General features: G+C 31.9%; 2 protein-coding genes across 2 annotated transcripts in view; one reads left to right on the forward strand and one right to left on the reverse strand.

The window, feature by feature from the left end:
• The window catches only part of LOC129968120 (solute carrier family 52, riboflavin transporter, member 3-A-like), a 95,382-nt gene that overhangs the window by 865 nt on the left and 73,686 nt on the right, over positions 1-20,831 (forward strand). The window lies entirely within an intron of this gene.
• Positions 2,553-19,357, reverse strand: LOC129968121 (small nuclear ribonucleoprotein F-like). The gene is made up of 5 exons (XM_056081941.1): positions 19,214-19,357; positions 16,132-16,191; positions 11,708-11,845; positions 6,385-6,569; positions 2,553-2,662 (listed from the first exon to the last, which is right to left on the reverse strand). The coding sequence occupies exons 1-4, from the start codon at positions 19,217-19,219 to the stop codon at positions 6,405-6,407; spliced, it is 369 nt and encodes a 122-aa protein (XP_055937916.1). The 5' UTR covers positions 19,220-19,357; the 3' UTR covers positions 2,553-2,662; positions 6,385-6,404.

Consider the following 20,831-nt stretch of genomic DNA (forward strand, 5'->3'; position numbering starts at 1 on the left):
TTTTATCAATCTATTTTGTGTTTGTTTTGCAAACTTTTTTGAAAATTAAGAAATTAAAGTTGTCCAATCTACCTAGTTGCAGCCCCTTCTTAACTTAGCTGCGATATGCCGCTGCCTTGACTGCTGCATTGAAAATATGCCTCTAATCAATTGATTATCAAATGAATTTCATACCAAATCAATGATACCCTTTTCGCAAGTACCGTTTTATTTCCCAAAAGAAATTTGAAAATCACGACTTCACTGTATATTCTCTGGGGATGGGGTGGGTGAGGGTGGAGGGAGTCTGTACTAATATTGCCAATTGAAACCCCTAAATCAAATATTTAATATACCAATTGTACATTGATATTTTTTTATAAAATTGAAAAAATTTGCTAAATTTTATTTTGTATGAAAGTTTTGATTCTTAGATACTCTATAATGAATCGTCTACTTTCTTCAACTTTATTTCCAAGATATATTGAAAGATAAAACTTAGAGGGACAGTTTCAATAACTTGACCGATTTCGTCAACTTTTATTTCAGTTAATTTTTTTTGTTAAAATGTATTTCATTAAAATTCGTGCAGCCTAATTATAGTAATATTAGTATGGTCACCAAAGACTTAAGATTAATAAAATTGGACTAATTAATGTTTTTAACTATAGTTATATTTTTTATGAGTAAAAATTCAACAGTATTTATAAACTATTTTGATTAATTAGCTATCCTTAAAAGTGGCGAAATATTCAAGTTGGCGAATAAAATTGGCGAGGTCTTTCTAATTGTTGAGACTGACAACTATGCCAAAGTTTTATTTGGCAATGTATTTCAAAATGGAGTGGGTGGTTGTAAATAATTATTGATGACATATGGAGGGGTTCTGGGTATTTATAGGAGACAAAAATTTTCGAAATTGGTGGACTGATTACACCTAGAAATTCTCAAGGGTTTTCACTACACAGAATTTACAATGAAACTTTAACTTTTTCTAAAAATAGAGTGTTGCAGAATACAGGCAATACTTGACACATTTAGAGGTCATAAGTTTTCATATGAAACAAAAATTATTGAAATCAGATTAGTTGAACCTGGGCGATTGTCTCGATGATCTTCCTTATTTTTAATATATAGATGGTTCCTCATTGCAATTTTCTATTTGATTTATAAGTAAATACCAGTACTTTTATACAATTTAATATAATTATTCATCGACTCAATTTTATAAAATATTCATTTCTGACAATGCTCTTATCGATGACCTTCTCTTAATAACTTGATTTCACTGCAAAATCGAAATTTTTTTCCGAGCAACAGTAGTGCTGTTTTGAGACGGGACTCGTAATTTTGAATTGGTCAGATGACGTGGGCGACACGTGAGCTGGCACTCCCCTCTCCTATACTACCTATATCCTCCCACACTACACCAGCTGGTGGATCTTTGGTCCCGACGGATTTATCGTGCACCAGACCCGCTTACACGACGGTTCTTCAGTCGAATCGGATCTCGAACCTGAAACCCTTCAGTTCCGTAGCCGAGACCTTACCACCAGGCCACCGCAGGCCTACATTTTTCTTTAAAATTGCCTTTATGTTTTCGAAATTATGAAAGAAAAAATATCTATCATTTCTTATATGCACATCGAAAAATTATTTACGACAAATATTCTTTTCTTCAAAGTATTTATATTTTAATACAATTCTTCCCTAATATATTGACAAGAATTCTGTAAGCTGGGCGTCATTTAATTGAAACCTCAGCATATTATTAGCATTACACAAAGAAATTTAGGAACTTGACATTTGTATTTTCCCAAATGTACGTGTTATTTTCAAGAAAATACATTTAAGTATCAAGCAAAACTATTCAAGAATGTAAAACATTATAAACGTTTCATTACTATAATCACAAAAATTGGCGAATTTCTGTAACTCAGAATTTCTAGAAATGGAAAAGTGGTTTGTAAATTTTCTGCTTATTTGCGAATACAATAACTGAAAAACGGTTTGAACTAGATGAAATTCGACAAATGGCCTTTGTTCCAAATTGCCAGATTTCTATCAAATTTTAAATAAAATCCATTCTTGGGAAGTCTGAATAGAAGTGAACATAACTTCAAGACATGTAGAGCTAAAATTCTATAAACAATGAATAAAATTTCGTACACATATTTAGCTTCCTCAGGGAAAAATTCGAATACATGTTACATCCCTACGTATGCATCTCTTGATTATATGTATGTTTCGGAAGGGTCAAAACAATTTTAATTCTTAAATTTTATTCGGATATCAATTAGATACAATATAGGATGGAATCCAAACACAAATAGAATGTTTTAAGAGGTTCTAGCCTAAAAGCCACTGTATCGCATCATACCTTTTTAAGCCTAGAATACACACTAAGATTTCTTTGTCGTAGTTTGATTAAACTCACGTTTAGATTTGGCTATGAGAATTTAATAAGATTGACTATATCATAATATATTTGGTTTGGTACAATTTGGATGTGTACAATTTTTTTATTGTGTTATTATTGATTGCTTTATAATGTTTAGCATGCAAGTAAAAATCTAACTTCAAATCAAAAGAATATAAGATTTCACAAAGAAAAGATTTATTGACTATACAAGATGTTCTGTAACATGGTACTCCGAATGTCATATGAAAAATGTACATAAATCTGAAAAAGAAAAAAGGTCATTTTAGTATGCTCATTTATCATTCACAAAAGGAATAAATATGTTGATCAACTACGTTATCACCGTTTGTAAACAACTTTTCAGATTAGTAAAGTATGTTTTATTCATTTTCAAGTTACAAACTGTAAATTTGTTTCTTTTAGGTTCTAAGTTTTATACCAAGACTGTTAATAGCAGACAACCAACATTTAAATTTTTGTACTTTCACTTGCAATGTTGACGCTTGGTATTCGAACCATACAATTAGACGATTCTTCATTGCTTTATCATTAGAGGAAAGGTCATTTAATTACATGGTTTGGTATGATGCGAGTCGTATGTGAGTCACGTAATAGTCAAAGTGTTAAGAATTTGCCATCATTAAAGTCATTTTTCTCTTAAAAATGACATCAATGCAAATAAAAGAATTTCAAGCTTTTTAGTCCATTAATATCCATTCTGAAGCCCTAAAACGTTTCAGAATGAACTTCCAAAGTTTAAATTGGCTAGATGATAGTATATACGAGATTCCTTCTTCAAAAACTTTCTTGCTACATCAATAAGAGGACATTTTTTTTTACGAAACCAGATCAAATATGCTCCTAGTTTTCATATACAACTTGTGCATAGAAGAGATATGTGAAAATTGTGATCTTACAAAGGACGGATTATTAAATAAGCAAAGTATGCAATTGCCAGGGGACCGCACAACTTCAGAAGGAAACCGATCCATTCAAATTTGTTTATTTGAAAGGTATTTTGAAAGTTATTTTATAATATAAAGAATGTGCAGTCGAACTTATTCAAATAAAAATCAAGTATTGTTAAAATTAATTTTGAAACATTCTGGTAATATTCCTAAATACATTTGTAAAATTTATAAATCAATTCTTTTTAACTATATAACTTTAAAAATGCCAGATCGTATAAAATATTTAGTGATAAAAGTTTCCGGTTTCTTTTTTTTTTAACCATTTAGTTTAATTTGAACTTTTAGCTCTGCCTTTTTTTATACGCGATGTATGGGCACTTCAGAAAATGATATGCAATTATGCCTTTTGCTATTTCAGTTTTTTAAAGTCTGCCACTTAAAACTACTCACATATAATTAAGAATATTAAAAAATTGGTTTTGGAAGTTTGGAGGCGAAGATGGTCCCCCAGATTTGCATCACCAAGGACTCCTAGAAATCATAATCCGGCCCTGGAATTAAGAATGATTTAAAAAAATTGTCATATTGTAAATATTCCCTTCATTGAAGTGATAAAAAGTGACGATTTTGAAAAATCGGCTATACGATTGGCGTAATCATTTAAAATATAACTTAAAATATTTACTTTTCTAATAAAATGTTTATTAATTGGAGAAAATACTCGATAGTATATTTTGATCTATAATTTTTTTTCCGAACATTAAAATGGAATGTCAAATCCACAAACTGCATTTTCAATATTATTTGGTTTTACATTTGAACAAACTATTAAAATAATCGGATTTATTCTTGGAGATTGTGTTTCGCTTGAAGAATGAGTAATGTTTCAAACAGCTGTTTCGTCGTTAGTTTCCATGCTTCAAACTGGTGGGGGTGGCTCTCTTTCTCTTAGATTTTTTTAGATGGCGTCACCCCCGCTGCTTCATATAAAGTTATGAACCCTGTACCCGTGTGTGAAGGTCGTGAGAGCTCATTTTTATTTTTAAAGTTTTCACTTGAGCGCTCTGTGCTTTGTAATATAGTAAAGAAAACAGAATATTCATTTTGGAAGACATTGGTTAAGTTTAATTTACTTATATAAACGTTCCTTTTTAAAGCAACACTAAGGTTATTTTGGGATGGACCTCGTCATTTTGAACCGCGGTCAGATGACGAGGACGACACCTGAGCTGGCACCCCCTCTCCAGACCACACCACACCAGCGGGAGGACGTTTGGCCCTGATGGATTTAACACGCAACAGACTCCTTACACGATGGTTCTTCGGTGGAATTGGTCTCGAACCTGAAACCCTACGGCTGATAAGCCGAAACCTTACCACCACGTCCCTCGACGACATTGGACCTACTAAAACTAGAATTGGATGTAGCCAAAATTTCAGCAACAAAATCAAATACCATATTTCATTTATTTAAGATGTTGCATTTGAGTTATCGCGTTTGCGTTCATTTTAAAGTACAAACCGAGAAACGGTCTTGATAGATTTAAATTTCGGTGCTGATCTACTCTAATGAAGGTAAATTAAATAACATTTTATTCTTCTAGCTTTTTACGTTTATAGTTATGTATATGGTTATAACACTGTATATGGTTATGTACACTGTATAATGTTAGCAAGACAGACTTCCCTGCGACAGGATTTCATTCAAAATTCGATAGAAATCTATACATTTTGTGTAAAGATTTATTAAATTAACGCCATCTAGTTGAAAGTATTTCAATTACTATGTTTACAGAAAGAATTCTAAAAATATTTTTTCAGATTCTGGGAGTTCTAAAATGTGGTGAATTTTCAATATTTTTCGATTGAATTTTTTTTCATGATCATAACATTTTTCTATTTGTATGTTTCAAATACGAGAAAGTAATCGGCAGGAATGGTCTCCCCAAAACTTTCTCGCCTACTCTCTAATAAAAGTGTTATCCCTGAGAACACTTTTCGTACAATAGTCAGGAAATATTAACCTTTAACGTGAATAGACGATTTTTAATAAATCTATTGTGTCATCCTTGGCGAGTTATTTGGCGATTAATTTCTGCATGCGGTTAACAATATCCAACAATCGAATTTGTGTTTCAGAAACGTTTTTCACAATCAATTGAAACAAAAATTTGACACAAAAACTACAATTGCAGTCCCACAATCCCTAACAAATTTAATATAATTAAATCCTTGCGTCTTTGAGTTATGTTTACATGTTTCTGAAAGTATAGAAAGACAGGCAGTCAACTCAGTTATATTTGGCTCAGAATTTACAGTTGTCTACCCTATAGATATTAAATCTGTGTATAGAATTTTATCTATCTAACCTCCGTTTTCTAGTGATCGCAGAATTATGTATTCGAACAGTCGGACAGAGGGATTTCCTCTTAGCGGATTGTGCTCAAAATTTGAAAGAAGTCTACAAATTTGGTACAAAGACCGTATATCAAATTTCATATACATCTCAAATCGTTTGAGTTATTTTTGTCTCAGAGGTTTTCCCAAAAATGTGTTTTTCAAATTCAGGAAGGGCGTGTGGGAGTCTGAAACGTGGAGTTTAGTTTAGTTATATTAGCGTTCCGCTGTAAAGCAACACTAGGGCTATTTTGGGACGGATGTCGCAATTTTGAACCGCGGTCAGATGACGAGGACGACACCTGAGCTGGCACCCCTCTCTACACACCACACCACACCAGCGGGAGAACGTTTGGCAATGACGGATTTAACGTGCAACAGACCCCTTTACACGACGGTTCTTCGGTGGAATCGGGAATCAAACCTGAAGCCCTCACGAGCCGAGACCTTACCACTAGGCCACCGCGGCCCTAAAGTGTGGAGATCCGTCAAAATCTCGAGTTGAATTTTTTGACGATTACTATACTTTCTCTATACAATGTATACGAGAAAGTAAAAAAAGAGCTATTAAATCAATTTTGTCAAGTGCCATAGTAAATTAAAAAATTTTTAATACATTCATAAAATAAATTCCGTTTCTTTCTGTTAGGTAGAGTAATTCATATAGACACTTACCTTTGTTTCTGGAGCCTCATTTATTCTTCCTCATACCTTTGTTCTCTCGCTTCTCTTTCTCGCTGCTCTTTTTCAAATCTCGCTCGGTCAAACTTGTGGACGTACAGGATGTTGTTGCAGCGTATCAATACCTTCCTGATCTTTGCGAGAGTTTTACCCTCGATATATTCCTCGGCATTTTCAAGCTAGGAAAAAGTCTAATTTTAACTTTTGGGATTATGGAGGATGCAGCAACTTTTAATCCTGACTTTAAATTAAAAGGGGTGTAAAAGGTATTCCTTATTTTAAAGTAGTTGAAAAGTGCATAATCATTAGTTTCAAGATTTTTAATCATTCAATTTACTGTAAATATTCATGGTATTTTTGTTGAGAAATAAATAAAATCATATATTAAGCAATTGCAATTTATTTCAAGAATTCTAGAAACATGTTTCTTGAATTATTTACACTTGCACTTCCTTTACACCTGTGCATAAACTCGAATGGATAATCAGAAATTTTGCAGTAAAAGATTGAAGTAACCATATACATTTATAACTTTAACCTAATATGCCTAAAGAAATATAACGTAATAACGCCCTCACTACTACCGTTCAAGGCTCATATTCTGATCATCTCTTTAATTAGACGACTTCTTCCTTGGTATCTCTCATAATAGAAAAGAGGTATTCTAACTCGATGCTTCGGTACAATTAGATTGCAGGCGTGAATCACAGGTGAGACACGTGGTGACAATGTTAATGGTATATTCGATGGTAGTTAACCGATCATTTTCTAGAATGAAATGAATAAAGTATATCAGATAATGCGAGAATATTTTCTCAAAGTATATATTTTATTCATTACTGTTACAAGATGACCTACAATGTCCTCCCACAAATAATAACAAAATAATTCAAAATATAACTTAACCCTTTGCAGTCGAATGTCTTCTCTCAGCCACCATTCAAGACGGTGCATAATTTTGACATTTATTTTAAATTTTAATTGTTAAAAATACCTACAAAATGTTAAAATGATTATATTCATTTTTCAGGGAAACTCAACTTAAAGCAGCTGCATGTATTTATTTTTTGATGCAATAAACAGGTCCATGTATTAAGTGAATAATTATGCATCGAATTATCTTTCCGACTGCATAAGGTTAAAAACTGTTAGGAGATATAGAAAGCACAAAGACGTACCAGAATTGCTTAGAAATATAAACTCAGAAATGCCAACCAAATGAGTTAAATAATACACGAATAATCAATGTCATGCCAAGAACAAGTGAAATTCGCACGATAACTACAAAACGCCAAATAAAAATTCCTCCAAAATATCGCCAAATAAAATTCTTGCAATTTCACAAATATCGTAACTATTTATAAACTTGCAGCAGCAATATTACTGGAATTAACATTGTTTTGGAAAATACCCAAGATGACTCCGACAGATGCGATAAACATGCATGCAACAAAGCCTGCATTTTTAAACCCTTGGATACATTCAACGACAGACTCGCCATGCACTTGTTTTACGTAAATTACGGATGACATGTCTCATTCGTCATTCAAACGAAGACAAAATTAACCAAGTATATTCTTATTCATGGCAAGAGTGATTGGTGTCACTTGCAAGAGGACACCTGTCATAAACAACGTTCACTGAATCACTTCTTCCAGTGATTCAGTGAACGTTGTTTGTGACAGACTTCACTAAATTGTCAGAAATCAGTAATTTTATGAAAGTGATAATGAAATTTTTAATTAGAAAATTTTATATATTGTTCAGCACATCAAATTAAGTACATTCCAAATGCAAGAATTTTTTTCCAAATAAATATGTACCCAATGAATTTAATTTCTATACATGCACACTTGGAATATTAACGCTTTGAGATGTGCAGTCGAAATAACTCCTATTTCCCTCTGGGCTGAGAATTTTTTGATACTTTTCATGATTAAAAAAGTACACCAGAGAGAAATTTTACTAATTTTTTTACTATAAACTTCAAACTATTCTTATTTTTAAAGTATTATTTGAATGTACTAAGTATATTTAATGAGAAATTAAAAAAAAACTTTCTTTAAATAAAGTTCCGTATAAGGACCATTTTTAAGATGAATTTTACAGACACTTGAATAAAAACGCACCCAAATACTTTACAAATATCTGAAAACAGGTTTTATTTACAAATAAACATTCAGTAAAATTTGCTTTTGTATGGTATATTTCACAGCCTGGATTTGCACAGTACAAAATTCACAGTAAGTTCTAGTTCCCTTCCTCAATCTTTCCGCGTTCTACAGCATCTATATTAACATTTTTACTGCCACGACTCCTTCCTGATATGCGGGCCATCTATCTAATTAGATGACTCCTTTGCTATCTTAACTGTAGTAGAGAAGGTGTCATCTAATAACAGATGGTTTGGTACAATTGCATATTATCTGGCGTATCTATCATTATCAGGCGAATTTGCGCAGTCAGTGTGTTAAAAAAATTATGTAGTCATATTGTCGCATTGAAGAAAGGCAGTCGAATCTCCATGGCCGAAGGGTCATAGCACTGGTCTCATAATTAAGATACCTTAAGTTCGAATCCCGAAAGAGACCATGCGATTCATAGAACATGTAAATATTTAATCCCTTGATTTTATGTTTCCATTTATTTCATGTTCTAGAAGATACTGGACATTTCTTTAGTTTACCAGACAAGTATTCTGGACTTTTCTTACTGTCACCAGAAAAGTATTCTGGAACTTTCCCTGCTAGTATAAAAGCAGAAGATTTGTTAGTCACTGTAGAGTTGAGTTTATAAATTGGTTTAGCTCTACTTCTGGTGTGTCTCATTGAGTCTCACACTTAAAGTATCTACGTGACAATATTATTATATATATATATATATATATATATATATATATATATATATATATATATATATATATATATATATATAATAAAGCTCAATATGTGTGTGTGTGTGTGTGTGTGTTGGCGCTCTACAGGCCAGGTCATTTGGCATACAGCTATCAAATTTGGTACATGTATACCTTAGAGGTCGGGAATGTGCACCTGGGGTCCCTTTTTTTGAAATTTTAATTGGAATTTTAATTATTAATTAAAAACTAACTTTCCCGCCAAAAAATCTTCCATTTTCCCCACCGTCAACTTTTTCGCCAAAAAAATCTTCCATTTTCCCCACCGCCAAAGCAGTAAGGCTTCAGTTTATTTTTTCTCCCAACAGTAATGAGGCTAGGGTTAACGTTTTTCGGTGGATTATTTCAAACGATTCTTTTTATGTTCTTAATGTTTTATGCATTTAAAATTAAACATTGTTAATTAATCCATGTTTCAGATTCATTCTGAAGTACTTTTGAATTAAAATAACACAGAATAAAGGAAATTAAAAATGTATAATCTGCATAGCGTTACCCCAACTGGCGTAGAAAAATTCACGCATTTGCGTTACCAAACTGGCGAAGAAAATTCACCCATGCCCATTGTTCTGATTGTTGTCATGACAACCACTATCAACGGATGATTTAAATTATTTTTAGGTTAGTTGCATGCTTTTGTAAGTAAATTGTATTTATGTTAGTTATATATATTTTTTGTATATGCTTATAGTTTTAAGTACATCGTTTTTTAAGTAGTATTTTTAAACCTGTTTTAGACCGATTATTTTAAACGATTGATTTTATTTTCTTAGTGTTTGATGCATTTAAAATGAAACATTGTTAATGAATCGATCTGTTCATGATGAATCTGAGAAAATTTTGTTCACAAATTCCTGAGATATTACATAAATTAAGAAAGATATTCTTTAGTGCCCATAAAGTTTAAACGCTCAGTGACTCTATTATCAGTAATCATATTATTAAAAAAAATGCTTTGTTTCAGTAAAAATATTATATTAATTGCAGATTAATCCTTTCCACTTTAATTAAAAGCATAAATTCTACGAGGGGTAACAGAAAATTAGAGATACATATCATGTTATGACTGAAGGCCTTTATAATATTATGAGTGAATTATATGGCTATCAAAATTTGAAGTTTTAAAATATTTTGCTGAAGAATCTATTAAAGTTGGAATTGCATAAAATATTTAATTATTAAAATTTTAACGAACATTAAGATTGGCGAACCGGCTGGTCGCCAAAGGCGGCTAGTATATATATATATTTGTATGCAAATATCTGAAAAGACCACGAATGCATATAGACAGTACTTTTATATCGCAGAAAATTAAAAGTCGACCCTGAAATCTTTTCGAGCTTCGTTCTCTTCAACAAAGGCAACCCAATGATCGGACTGAATGATCTCAATGATAAATGCAAATACTGGATTCCAATAACACTGATGGTGAAATGCGTCTTCTACCTCCATCCGATGGCACTTTTAAGCATAGTTTGCCTTTTTTCCCTTTAGTACTGTTCATTTCAGAACCAAAAGCATCCGAGGCTACCGCTTTTCGACGATTCTACCTCTTTAAGGGGTGAAATGCGGAAGGATGACTGCATTTCTAAAATTCAACCTTGATTGCCCACCCCATTAAATATTTTTTTCTATAATTGTCCCCCCCCCCTCCAAATTATATGAGTGTTGTGTCATTTCTGACTATCTAAATTACTTTAATTCAAAATTGCGTACCGATTGCTTACATGGCTAATTCAAGTCGCAACTAACTTTCAAGAGTGGCACGAAGAATATTTTATAAAATATTTAAATGTGACTGAGATTATCTACCGTTGTTAATCGCAAATGTGATGGAAAAAAATTCAATAACAAGTTAAAGTGTTTTAACATAAAATTGTTTTGTAAAGAGTGAATAGCCAAATTTTAAGAACAAAAGCCTTCCATTTATTCGCCATCATTTAAGGTTCTTTAGAGTAAGGCCTTAAAATTTGTCATAAATAGTTAAGGCTCTTTACAGTAAATAATAATTGTTCTTAAATATTTTTCATTGTGAACTAGTGACTTTCATCGACAATATCATGAGTTATTTTCAATTTTTACGCTTCTTAAGTCTGCGTATAATCCGAATTCTCTTTATTGTTAAATGTAAACATCTCTCATCTTTCTTCTTACCCCTGTTTTGATTAAATAGATGCTTCTTGACGCATGCCTAAAAGAGAGGAGACTCTTCGAATCCAAGAATGAATAGATACTTCCTACCTCCAAATAACAGTTTGTACGTTGAAGTCTGACCCTCCATATATTTTTCAGTTAAAACAGAGAAAGACGTTATATACAATTTATTTTCTTTAAAATATCTCCAGCAGAGAATAAATAAAAAAAAAAAAAACGTTAAAATAAAAAAAGCGAAGGAATATTTACCTGCACATTCATGTAGGTATCGGCGCATACCAGTTTACCTCTGTACTCCATACCCCATTTCAATTTAACGTTAATCTCTTGGCCAACTAACGTGGCCAAAAAAGGCTTGGGATTAAATGGTTTACTAGAGGTAACTTCCTAAGAAAAGGAAAGAACATTTCTTACAATGACTTTATAGAAATAAATACAACCTTCTAAGAATGAATTACAGTCAACCCTCCTATAACGCGGTATTCTCAGAACGCGGTTTCCATATAATGCGGAGCTGAAATTGCGACAGCCCTCCTAAAACGCGGTACTCTTACAGCGCGGTTTCCGTTCAACCACGTCCCATCAGTTCTTTCCGTGCACCCAATGAATGGTTTTAATTGGATATGTTTATATAAACATTCAAGCTTATCTCTTAGCCGTTTACGGCATCGGTTTGAGTCGTCTCAGAGCTCTTTCACAGTACGTCTCGTTGGTGACCCATTCTTTCTAAAATTTTGTCTGCACCGTCCATTCGTTTAGCTTTTTGCTGCTTAATTTGTGGTTTATAATTGGACATTACACAATACTGTAAGTAATATTCTTCAATTGTTATAATAATAATAAAGTAATTATTAACCCTAGATTTGCATCATGCCAAACACAAAAGAAACAAGGGAAGGATTAAAAAAAAGTATATCGCTTGTCTTTTGTATTTATTGGTCTCTCATATAACGCGGTACGAATGATGCGATTTGTACTAATTCTGAGTTTCTTATAGCGCGGTTTCCATACAACGCGGTACGCACTCACCGCGTTATAGGAAGCTTGACTGTATTGATAACATTATTTCCAAACATATCTTTCTTTGAAGTATTAAAAATTTTTGATCAATGAACATTGCCTATTTACACATTCATGCTTAAAAAATAGCACCACTTATCACAATCTCTGAAATCTTATTAAAGAGAAAAAAAAATCCTTTAGGCAAGCTGGACGGCAAAAGTTACATCTGAGTTACTATCTGACAGCATAAATGGTAGATGTTAGAAACAGTCAAAATTAGGGCGTGAAAAATCACTTCAGCTTTTGACTCCTGAGATAAGACCCGGCTCCTGAGATATTGCAGTTATCGAAAAACTTTAAATACAAAAATTGTTCGTCTTAATGAGGCGCTCATTTGGCTATTTGGAATTATTTTTCCATTTTCAATACCGACAAAGTTATGAAATGAAAAATTTCAACACCCACCATTTCCACCCCCTTTGTTTTAGATGGGCCATTTACGAACTCATCCAAGATTTTACTTTTATAACATAGTCCAAGTCGGTTAAAATCCATCAAAATTACTCTAATTACTCTAGTTATCTTGTTCACAAAGGATAACTAGAGTTATCCACTTCAAAAGGTTAAAGTTATAATCTAGCTAATCACAAAAAACGATTAACTTGCAAAAAGCAGAAACTCACGAATAAAAAGTTTTGATTGAAATAGAAAAAGCAAATTGAGATCCATATAATTTGCAGAGTTGTCTATATATTTCGATGAGACTAGCTTGTGTGCCTCGAAACTTCCTGAGGGCTTCATTGCTCGTGTACCATCTGTTATCTGATTGACCACTAATTAAAACTAAGGACTGACTACCTCTTGGCACACGAAATCAAAGCGCAAGTAGCTTCACATTTGAGTAATTTTGGCCAATACAGAATATGGCATTAATCCTTTATCCACTCGCATATCCTGCATGAAGAGATTTATTCCCAATGATGCACTGGGATTTTTTACATCTTATAAAGAATGAATTTCATTTTCATAAAGAATGATGAAATTTAAAAAGGCGTTGTTCATTGGATACAGCATTTATATAGGTACCATTATTATAACATTTGACGTGGATGTTGATGAAATCAAAATTGTTCAGAAATTCTATTTTGCTTTCAGTTCAGAATGGCGGGAAACTTCGATCTCAGTTCAAATCGCATCTTATTATCCTTAAAAACTGACTATTGGAAGACATTTCCTGAGTGTTTAGATCTCTCGGTACTTATTTATATTCACGTATGTTGCAACAGTATTAAATACATTTCTGTGTAAGCATTATCATTGCAGTATAATTAAGAGTACACTTTAAAAACCAAGGGAAATGATCTTCCCAAAACTTTCATTCTCTAATAAATATGTTAGAGAATTTGATGAATTCCACCATTTGAAACAAAACACTGAATGAACGAAATGTGTTAAACCCTGAGAACACCTTGCATGGCATTGGCTTACAATAGTAGCGAAGTATGAACCTTTGGAGTGCAAATGGTTATGAAATATGAATCTTTGGAATTGAGCATTTTTACCGAATCTATCGAACCCCCTGGGGGGCACCTCGGAACGAGGATGAGATGCTTCCGGCATGGTGGTTGGATCTCGCCACCCTGGAGGGTACACTAATAGGTGGGGGATCCGACTCCTACCATCGATGACGGGACGTACTTCCTTCGGGGAGGGTTGTACCGTGGCCGGTGACGGCCCTTAGGACTCAACCACAGTTCCCACCAATGTTGGTGTTGCGGTGGACCGGTCATTAAGTTTTTATGGTTTAAATCCGGGTGCCTTCGTGGCGGGTCGGAGAGTTAGATGGCTGACTTACTGAATCTATCATGTGATGCTTTTAGACGCGTCTGAACTCATTGAAACAAATTTGACTCAAAACTACAATTGTAGCTTCAAAATTCCAAATCAAATTTGATATATTTAAGTCGTGTCATTTTTGATTTGTTGCATTTGTATGTTTTTGAAAGTTCAGACCAATAGACGGTCAACCCCTGGTTGAATTTGGCTCAAAATTTGATAAATGTTTACTCTATAGATGTTAATTCTCGAATTTTTTCTGTCTAGCCCTCTTCATTTTGTTATTATCTGTTCGAATAGTTGGACAGACATAATGACACTGAACGAATTTTGCTCAAAATTCGACAGAAATAACATGTTTGGTGAAATGACCGTAATCCAAATTTCATTCGGCGTTTTTGAGTTCTGTCGCAGAAGGGCATATTTTTTAAAAAATATAGTTTTTGAACTTGGGTAGATATGAAACGGAGATTCGTTGAAATCTCGTGTTCTAATTTTTTGGCGATTACAATATTTTCTCGATACTACGTATACTAGAAAGTAATCAATGAAAGATGAATAAACTAATCCTCGATCATTACCCTACGATGTTTCAGATTCAAAGTTCAAATCTTTACATTTCCCCCTCTTGCTATATTTATTCATTTTTCTACAATAATTGTATCACATTTTCTGAAGTAAAAGTTTAAACTCGTAACCGAACTTTTCCTAAATATTCCACGTTAAATCCAGTTTGCATTTCAAATGGCAAATCCAGTGGGATCTTACAGAGGCAAATAAACTTAAAACAATAAAACATCTAATCGATTGTTGGCCTTGTTTGCCTAGTAGAAAATTTGATACCATTCTTACCAGATTAAGAATTGGCCATACACTGCTCACACATAAACATTTGCTGTTGGGGGAACCCGCACCCCGATGTACAGCATGTCAGTGTCCTATGACGGTTCTTCACATTTTAATAGAATGTCCACAATTTAACAATGAACGAATTCGCTACTTTCACTCTCCTCAAATTAAATTAAAAGATATTCTTCATAAAGTACCCCATCCCCACCTTTTTAAAAATGATTGGCTTTTACTTTTCGATTTGATTCTTAAATAACTTTTAGATTCTGTTTTACCATGCTCTTACGCTTTGTAGATTTTACAGGTTGACAAGTTCAGGAAAATGATGCAATTCAGAAAGAAATTTTTAAACCTTAAAAATAGGATTAATCTTACCGTATGTTTGGCGCAGTTTAATCAAAAAAGGTTCTTGCGCCAATAAACTTCATCAACCAACCAACCTAAATATTCAGTTGCAATAAATGCCAATCATGGTGATCGTTCTTCCAGAAAATCGCAATTATTATCATTGTGAGAGGGACTCTACCATTTCTTTGAATTGAATAAGATAATCCAGACCACGATACGAAATTTGATTTCAACATATTTGAGGGAAATAGGGCGTGTTATTGGAGCTGGAAGTTTTTTTTAAAAATCATCTGACGAAATTTGATCGATTTCATTATTGAAATGACCAATATTCCAATTAGAATACAAATATTTCCCATTTCACTTAATTCGGATAAAATACTGTACGATATCTTCATGATATTCTATGTTCTAAATGCCGGACAATAGCGAAAAGATATCGTAACAGTGTTGCCCATTTTCTGTTAATACGGTTACATTTATTTGGATAAACTTAAGGTCTCATTTAATAGGAGAGCGAAGCTCTTCAAAATTTTCAATTATCCAAAAAATTTTATTATGCAAATCTTAGACGAAAACATTTTAAATTTGATTGCATTTGAAAAGATAAGAAAAGAATAGAAAATAAAGTCCAGTACCTTTTTCGGCAATTCAAGCAATTTAACCGATGATTTAGATGACCTATCGGAGTCTTTATCCTACAAAGAATAAGCATTTAGATTATATATACAAGTTATTAATATGCCAATTCAGAAATTTCATTACATTCAATACAAGAAAGTAGATCAGATGATTATTACAATATAACACTCAATTCTTTCTGCAGTTTTCTCTGGTTGAAATAAGAGTTAAGAGTAAGCTATGCTAATCAGACCGTGAGAACGACGATTCAAAAACTCATTGGATTACAAATTGGTTGGTGCAAGACCTTAACGCAAAACTAGTCCAATAAAGTCTATACTAGTATAACACCTGTTAAATTTTGTATGAAATACGTCTACAGGAAGTTTATCTACCCTCATTTAAGTAAACAAAATTAAAAGCATTACGTTAGATTAATAAAAATTTGATAGTTTTCCCACCAGAAATGAGGATTGCTTTAAATTTTATACTAAACTTATTAAAGGGCAGATGGGGGAATTTAACATGAAGTTTTATCATCGAAATCGCAGACGTGTACCAATTTTTATACCGAATTTATTATTGAATTGAGTGTCAATCAGGAAGTTCATGGATATATGAATCCGAGAACGCAAAGAGGGAACGACTTTGATAAATTGAATTTGTAATATGATTTTGCACATATAAATTGATTCGCACCAAAACATGGGATTAATAGATCAAAAAGGCAAGGTTTAAATGCACAATAAATTTTCTTTACTACATAATGAAACTTAATAGAAAACGCACTAAATTTTATTTAAATTTAAAATAGAAACGCATTAAAATTAGCATTCGGGTTTTCGCCAGCCACAATTTAATTGTGCCAACCGTCCGAAAATAGACCAAAAGTTTGGTCTATTTTTGGACGGTTTGGTTTCATGGACTTACCTAGAAATATTAGACCAGTGAAATTAGACCAAGTTCATTTTTCTTGCTTAGTATCAATGATATACTGCTAAATTTTAAATATTTATGAATGACGTTAAAATCATTCTTCGTTAAGGTGTATGACACACTTGAAACTTCGAAAATCGTTCAAAATATCGAATATTTTTTTTTTATTGCTTAATAATGTTCTCTGATCGTTTAGCTTTCAAGCGATACCAAGATGTTGTCAATATTCGAAATATTTCTCGAGTTATAATTATTTTTCTTGAGGTGCTTTCATTAAAAACTCTAGTTAAGGTGTTTTTAAAACTCATTTTATGAAGAATGATATTTTCCCACTATGTTGCTTCATTCAAACAATCATAACTCAACAAGAAATGAACCAAATACAATTATTTATATATCAAAATAATCTGTATGAAATAGCAAATGTTTTGGGCCTCAATCAAAGTTATATTTATAGAAATAAATTTTTAATAGCTGTTTAAAAGTTAAAATTAGAGAAAAAATCTCGTTTTTTCTATTCATCGTTGATGAAAAAATTGTTTAAAAAAAACTATACATTTTTATAATTTGTTTGAGGCAGACAACATGAAGGCTAATATTAGACATAATTTCCAACTAGAATTGTGTGTCTGTACAAATTAGAATTTAAGATATCATGTTTCAAAAATAGGCTAATTAGCTCATTAAATATTTAATTAATTAATAATGAGTGTAATATGGTTTTTTTTCTCACTGAAATGAGTTTAAACATATATTAATGACCTACTGTGAAAAAGCTGGATTTTTAAAATTAAAATTAAAAAAAAATCTAAGTGTGTACTTACACCTTAATACTAGTAGCCTTAAAGTAAGCCAAAATGTTTTAAAAGCAAAGCTAATAATTATATGTTTAAATTGCAAAACTATTTTTTACATAAAACATCGATTACAAATATTTTCATATTTATTCTGTGAATACTAACATTTCACAGAATAAATATGAATGCCATCCTATATTTCTATGTATTTAGTAACACTTTCCTTATTTTAACAAAACTATAAAAGAAAACTAAATAGTAATTTAAAACAGAACATTGAATTTCTCTTGGATATTTTATTCCAGAATGAAAATTACATTTCTTCAAGCAAACATAGAACAATTTACACCAATTAAGGAGTCACGATGAAAAATTCGGAAAGGAAAATTAAATTATCCAAGACCAATCCGATTATTTTAAAAGGAATCAGCGAACAACTACAATGACTTATGATATTTTCATGGATAAAAATTGAGTAATATTTCAAAATTTTGTATCAAATCCTATAATTTTATTTCATGTCACAGACTTAAAAATAAATCTTGCGTTTTGAAAAATAGAAATTATTAATAATTTTATAAATAGAAAATATTAATTTTGTTTTTTTAATCCATTGCTTTTAAGGGTAATTTTCACTTAACAATGTACTATTAAATACTTAAACGAAAAAAATATAGAATTATGAAGCAACTAAAATACGTACAGTATTTTTGCGCTAAAATACTGTACATCAGATTTGAATATGTTGCATATAGTGTATGTTTATAACTAAGAAGTTCTTTTAACTTTAAATATTATAGCCATATCTACAAAGTCTACAACGACTTTTACTAATACCTTATTATGATTTAATTTTATAAAACTTATAAGAGTAGAGTTGAAAAATGAAATGGATTAAAAGCACTTGAAACTGTTTAATTTATTAAATACTTTAAAATAATTTTCGCAAAATACTGATTATAAGTAAATTAAGCAAGACTTTTTTGAAGAAATAGATTGGAATTTATTTTATACCTGAATTACATCGATTTTTTTTTACATAAATCAGTTTCTTAACGACAATACTTTTACTTCTCTGAAGAAATTTTGCTCATTTTATTTGCATTTTATGTATTTAAACAATTATTGATTTACATTAGATATTAGAAATTCACATGTTATTAATGCATCTAAATTCTATTAAAATTGCAAAAGGAAATTATGACAAATAGGAGAGCTGGGCAGTTTTTACAGGTAGTTAGTTACCTTTTGCTGTTACTCGTAGTTTCAAGAAATGAAAGCAATTCAACATTCAGATAAAATAATCTATTTCAAAAAGTTCCTTTTCTTACATTTAAATAAGAAAATAATTAGTTCATAAACTTACCGACATTGCAAATAAAAATATGATTTATTGTGACAGAAACGCAGGGAAAAAATCCCGATTTCGTAACTACCCGACTTAAAATTCAACAAAACACATTAATTAATCTTCAGTTTCGAAAAATCCGCCCGTTATTACAGTGATATGTGTTGCCAATTCTAAGGAAATATTACCAAACTGGTTGGAATTTATGGTTCTATTTCATTAGTTTAGTTTCTGTTGTTTACTATTGATTTAATGCCTCACCAGAGTTAGTATTCGAAAACTAATATCATATACTACTGATTGAAATCCTTCTGATAATTAATTAATCTATTTATCTCTACAAAGTTTAAGATATGATTTATTTGAAGTAAGGGCAGAACGAATTTCAATACATCGCAGAAAAATTATAGGATCATAATATGCTCATGATGGATGTCCCTTTACAGTATACATTTTAGTGATAATTTTAGTTTAAAATTTATATTTCCATTTTGTTAGGGTACCATGGTGTCCTAATGATTCTATTTTAGATATAGGGAGTTTCGGATTCGAAATTCTTTTTCCTCAAAGATCTGTCGTATGTACGAACCTAGTGTACTGTAATTGCAGAACAATACTTATGTGTATTTGGTGTACATTGTAGAACAATCATAGGACATGATACCCTCATGATGGATGTCCATTTACAGCATGCATTTTAGCGACAATTTTAGTTTAAAATAAGTACTAATTTGTGAGGGTGCCATTGTGTCCTAATGGTAAAGTCTCGATTTCGAAAATACTGAGTTTAAGGTTCGAAACTCCTTTTCCTCAAAACTCTGTCGCATGTATGAATCTAGTGTACGGTAATTACAGAACAATACTTTTGTGCACTTGGTGTACAATGTAGAACAATCGTGATCCTATGGAATTTCGAACCTTAAGCTCAGTATTTTCGGAAACTCTGTTGCATGTATGAATCTAGTGTACGGTGCACTTGGTGTACATTGTAGAACAATCATAGGATCATAATACACTCATGATGGATGTCCATTTACAGCATGCATTTTAGTAATATTTTTAGTTTGTAAAATCCATACTTCAAATTTGTGAAGGTGCCATGGTGTCTTAATGATGAATTTCCGATTTCAAAATATTGAGTTTAGGATTCGAAATCCCTTTTTCTTAAAGATCTGTTATATGTATGAACTTGATCTATGGTAATCTTGTTGTCGAGAGTGAAACTTCCTCACGCAAGTGTGGTGTGAAAGTTTGGAAAGGAAATGTTTATTCAAGTTTTGTTCCCATCTATAATTTCAATTAAAAATTACCGAGTCAATCCCAAAATAATTCTCGTGTTGTTTCAAAATGAAAAGTTAATTTACTCAGCAAATGCAATAAGTGATATCGGTGATTGGTAGGTGAGTGGGTGGAAGGATCACGTGACTTCATATAATCGCTTAATGATTTTTGTTAGATCATTCGAAAGCTATTGAAATTAAAAAATTTTGCGACAATTTGATATTAGGTTATAGCTAAGGTTTCGACGCTTGTATTTTGGTTTCAAATCGAGGTATCCTCATGAAAATGGCATCATCATAGTATAAGGTTTTCCTTACTGTTTCACAACCTTTCGGGACCTGAGAGCTCCTAGTTC

This window comes from Argiope bruennichi, chromosome 5, assembly GCF_947563725.1.
Source record: "Argiope bruennichi chromosome 5, qqArgBrue1.1, whole genome shotgun sequence".
In the NCBI taxonomy this organism is placed as follows: Eukaryota; Metazoa; Arthropoda; class Arachnida; order Araneae; family Araneidae; genus Argiope; species Argiope bruennichi.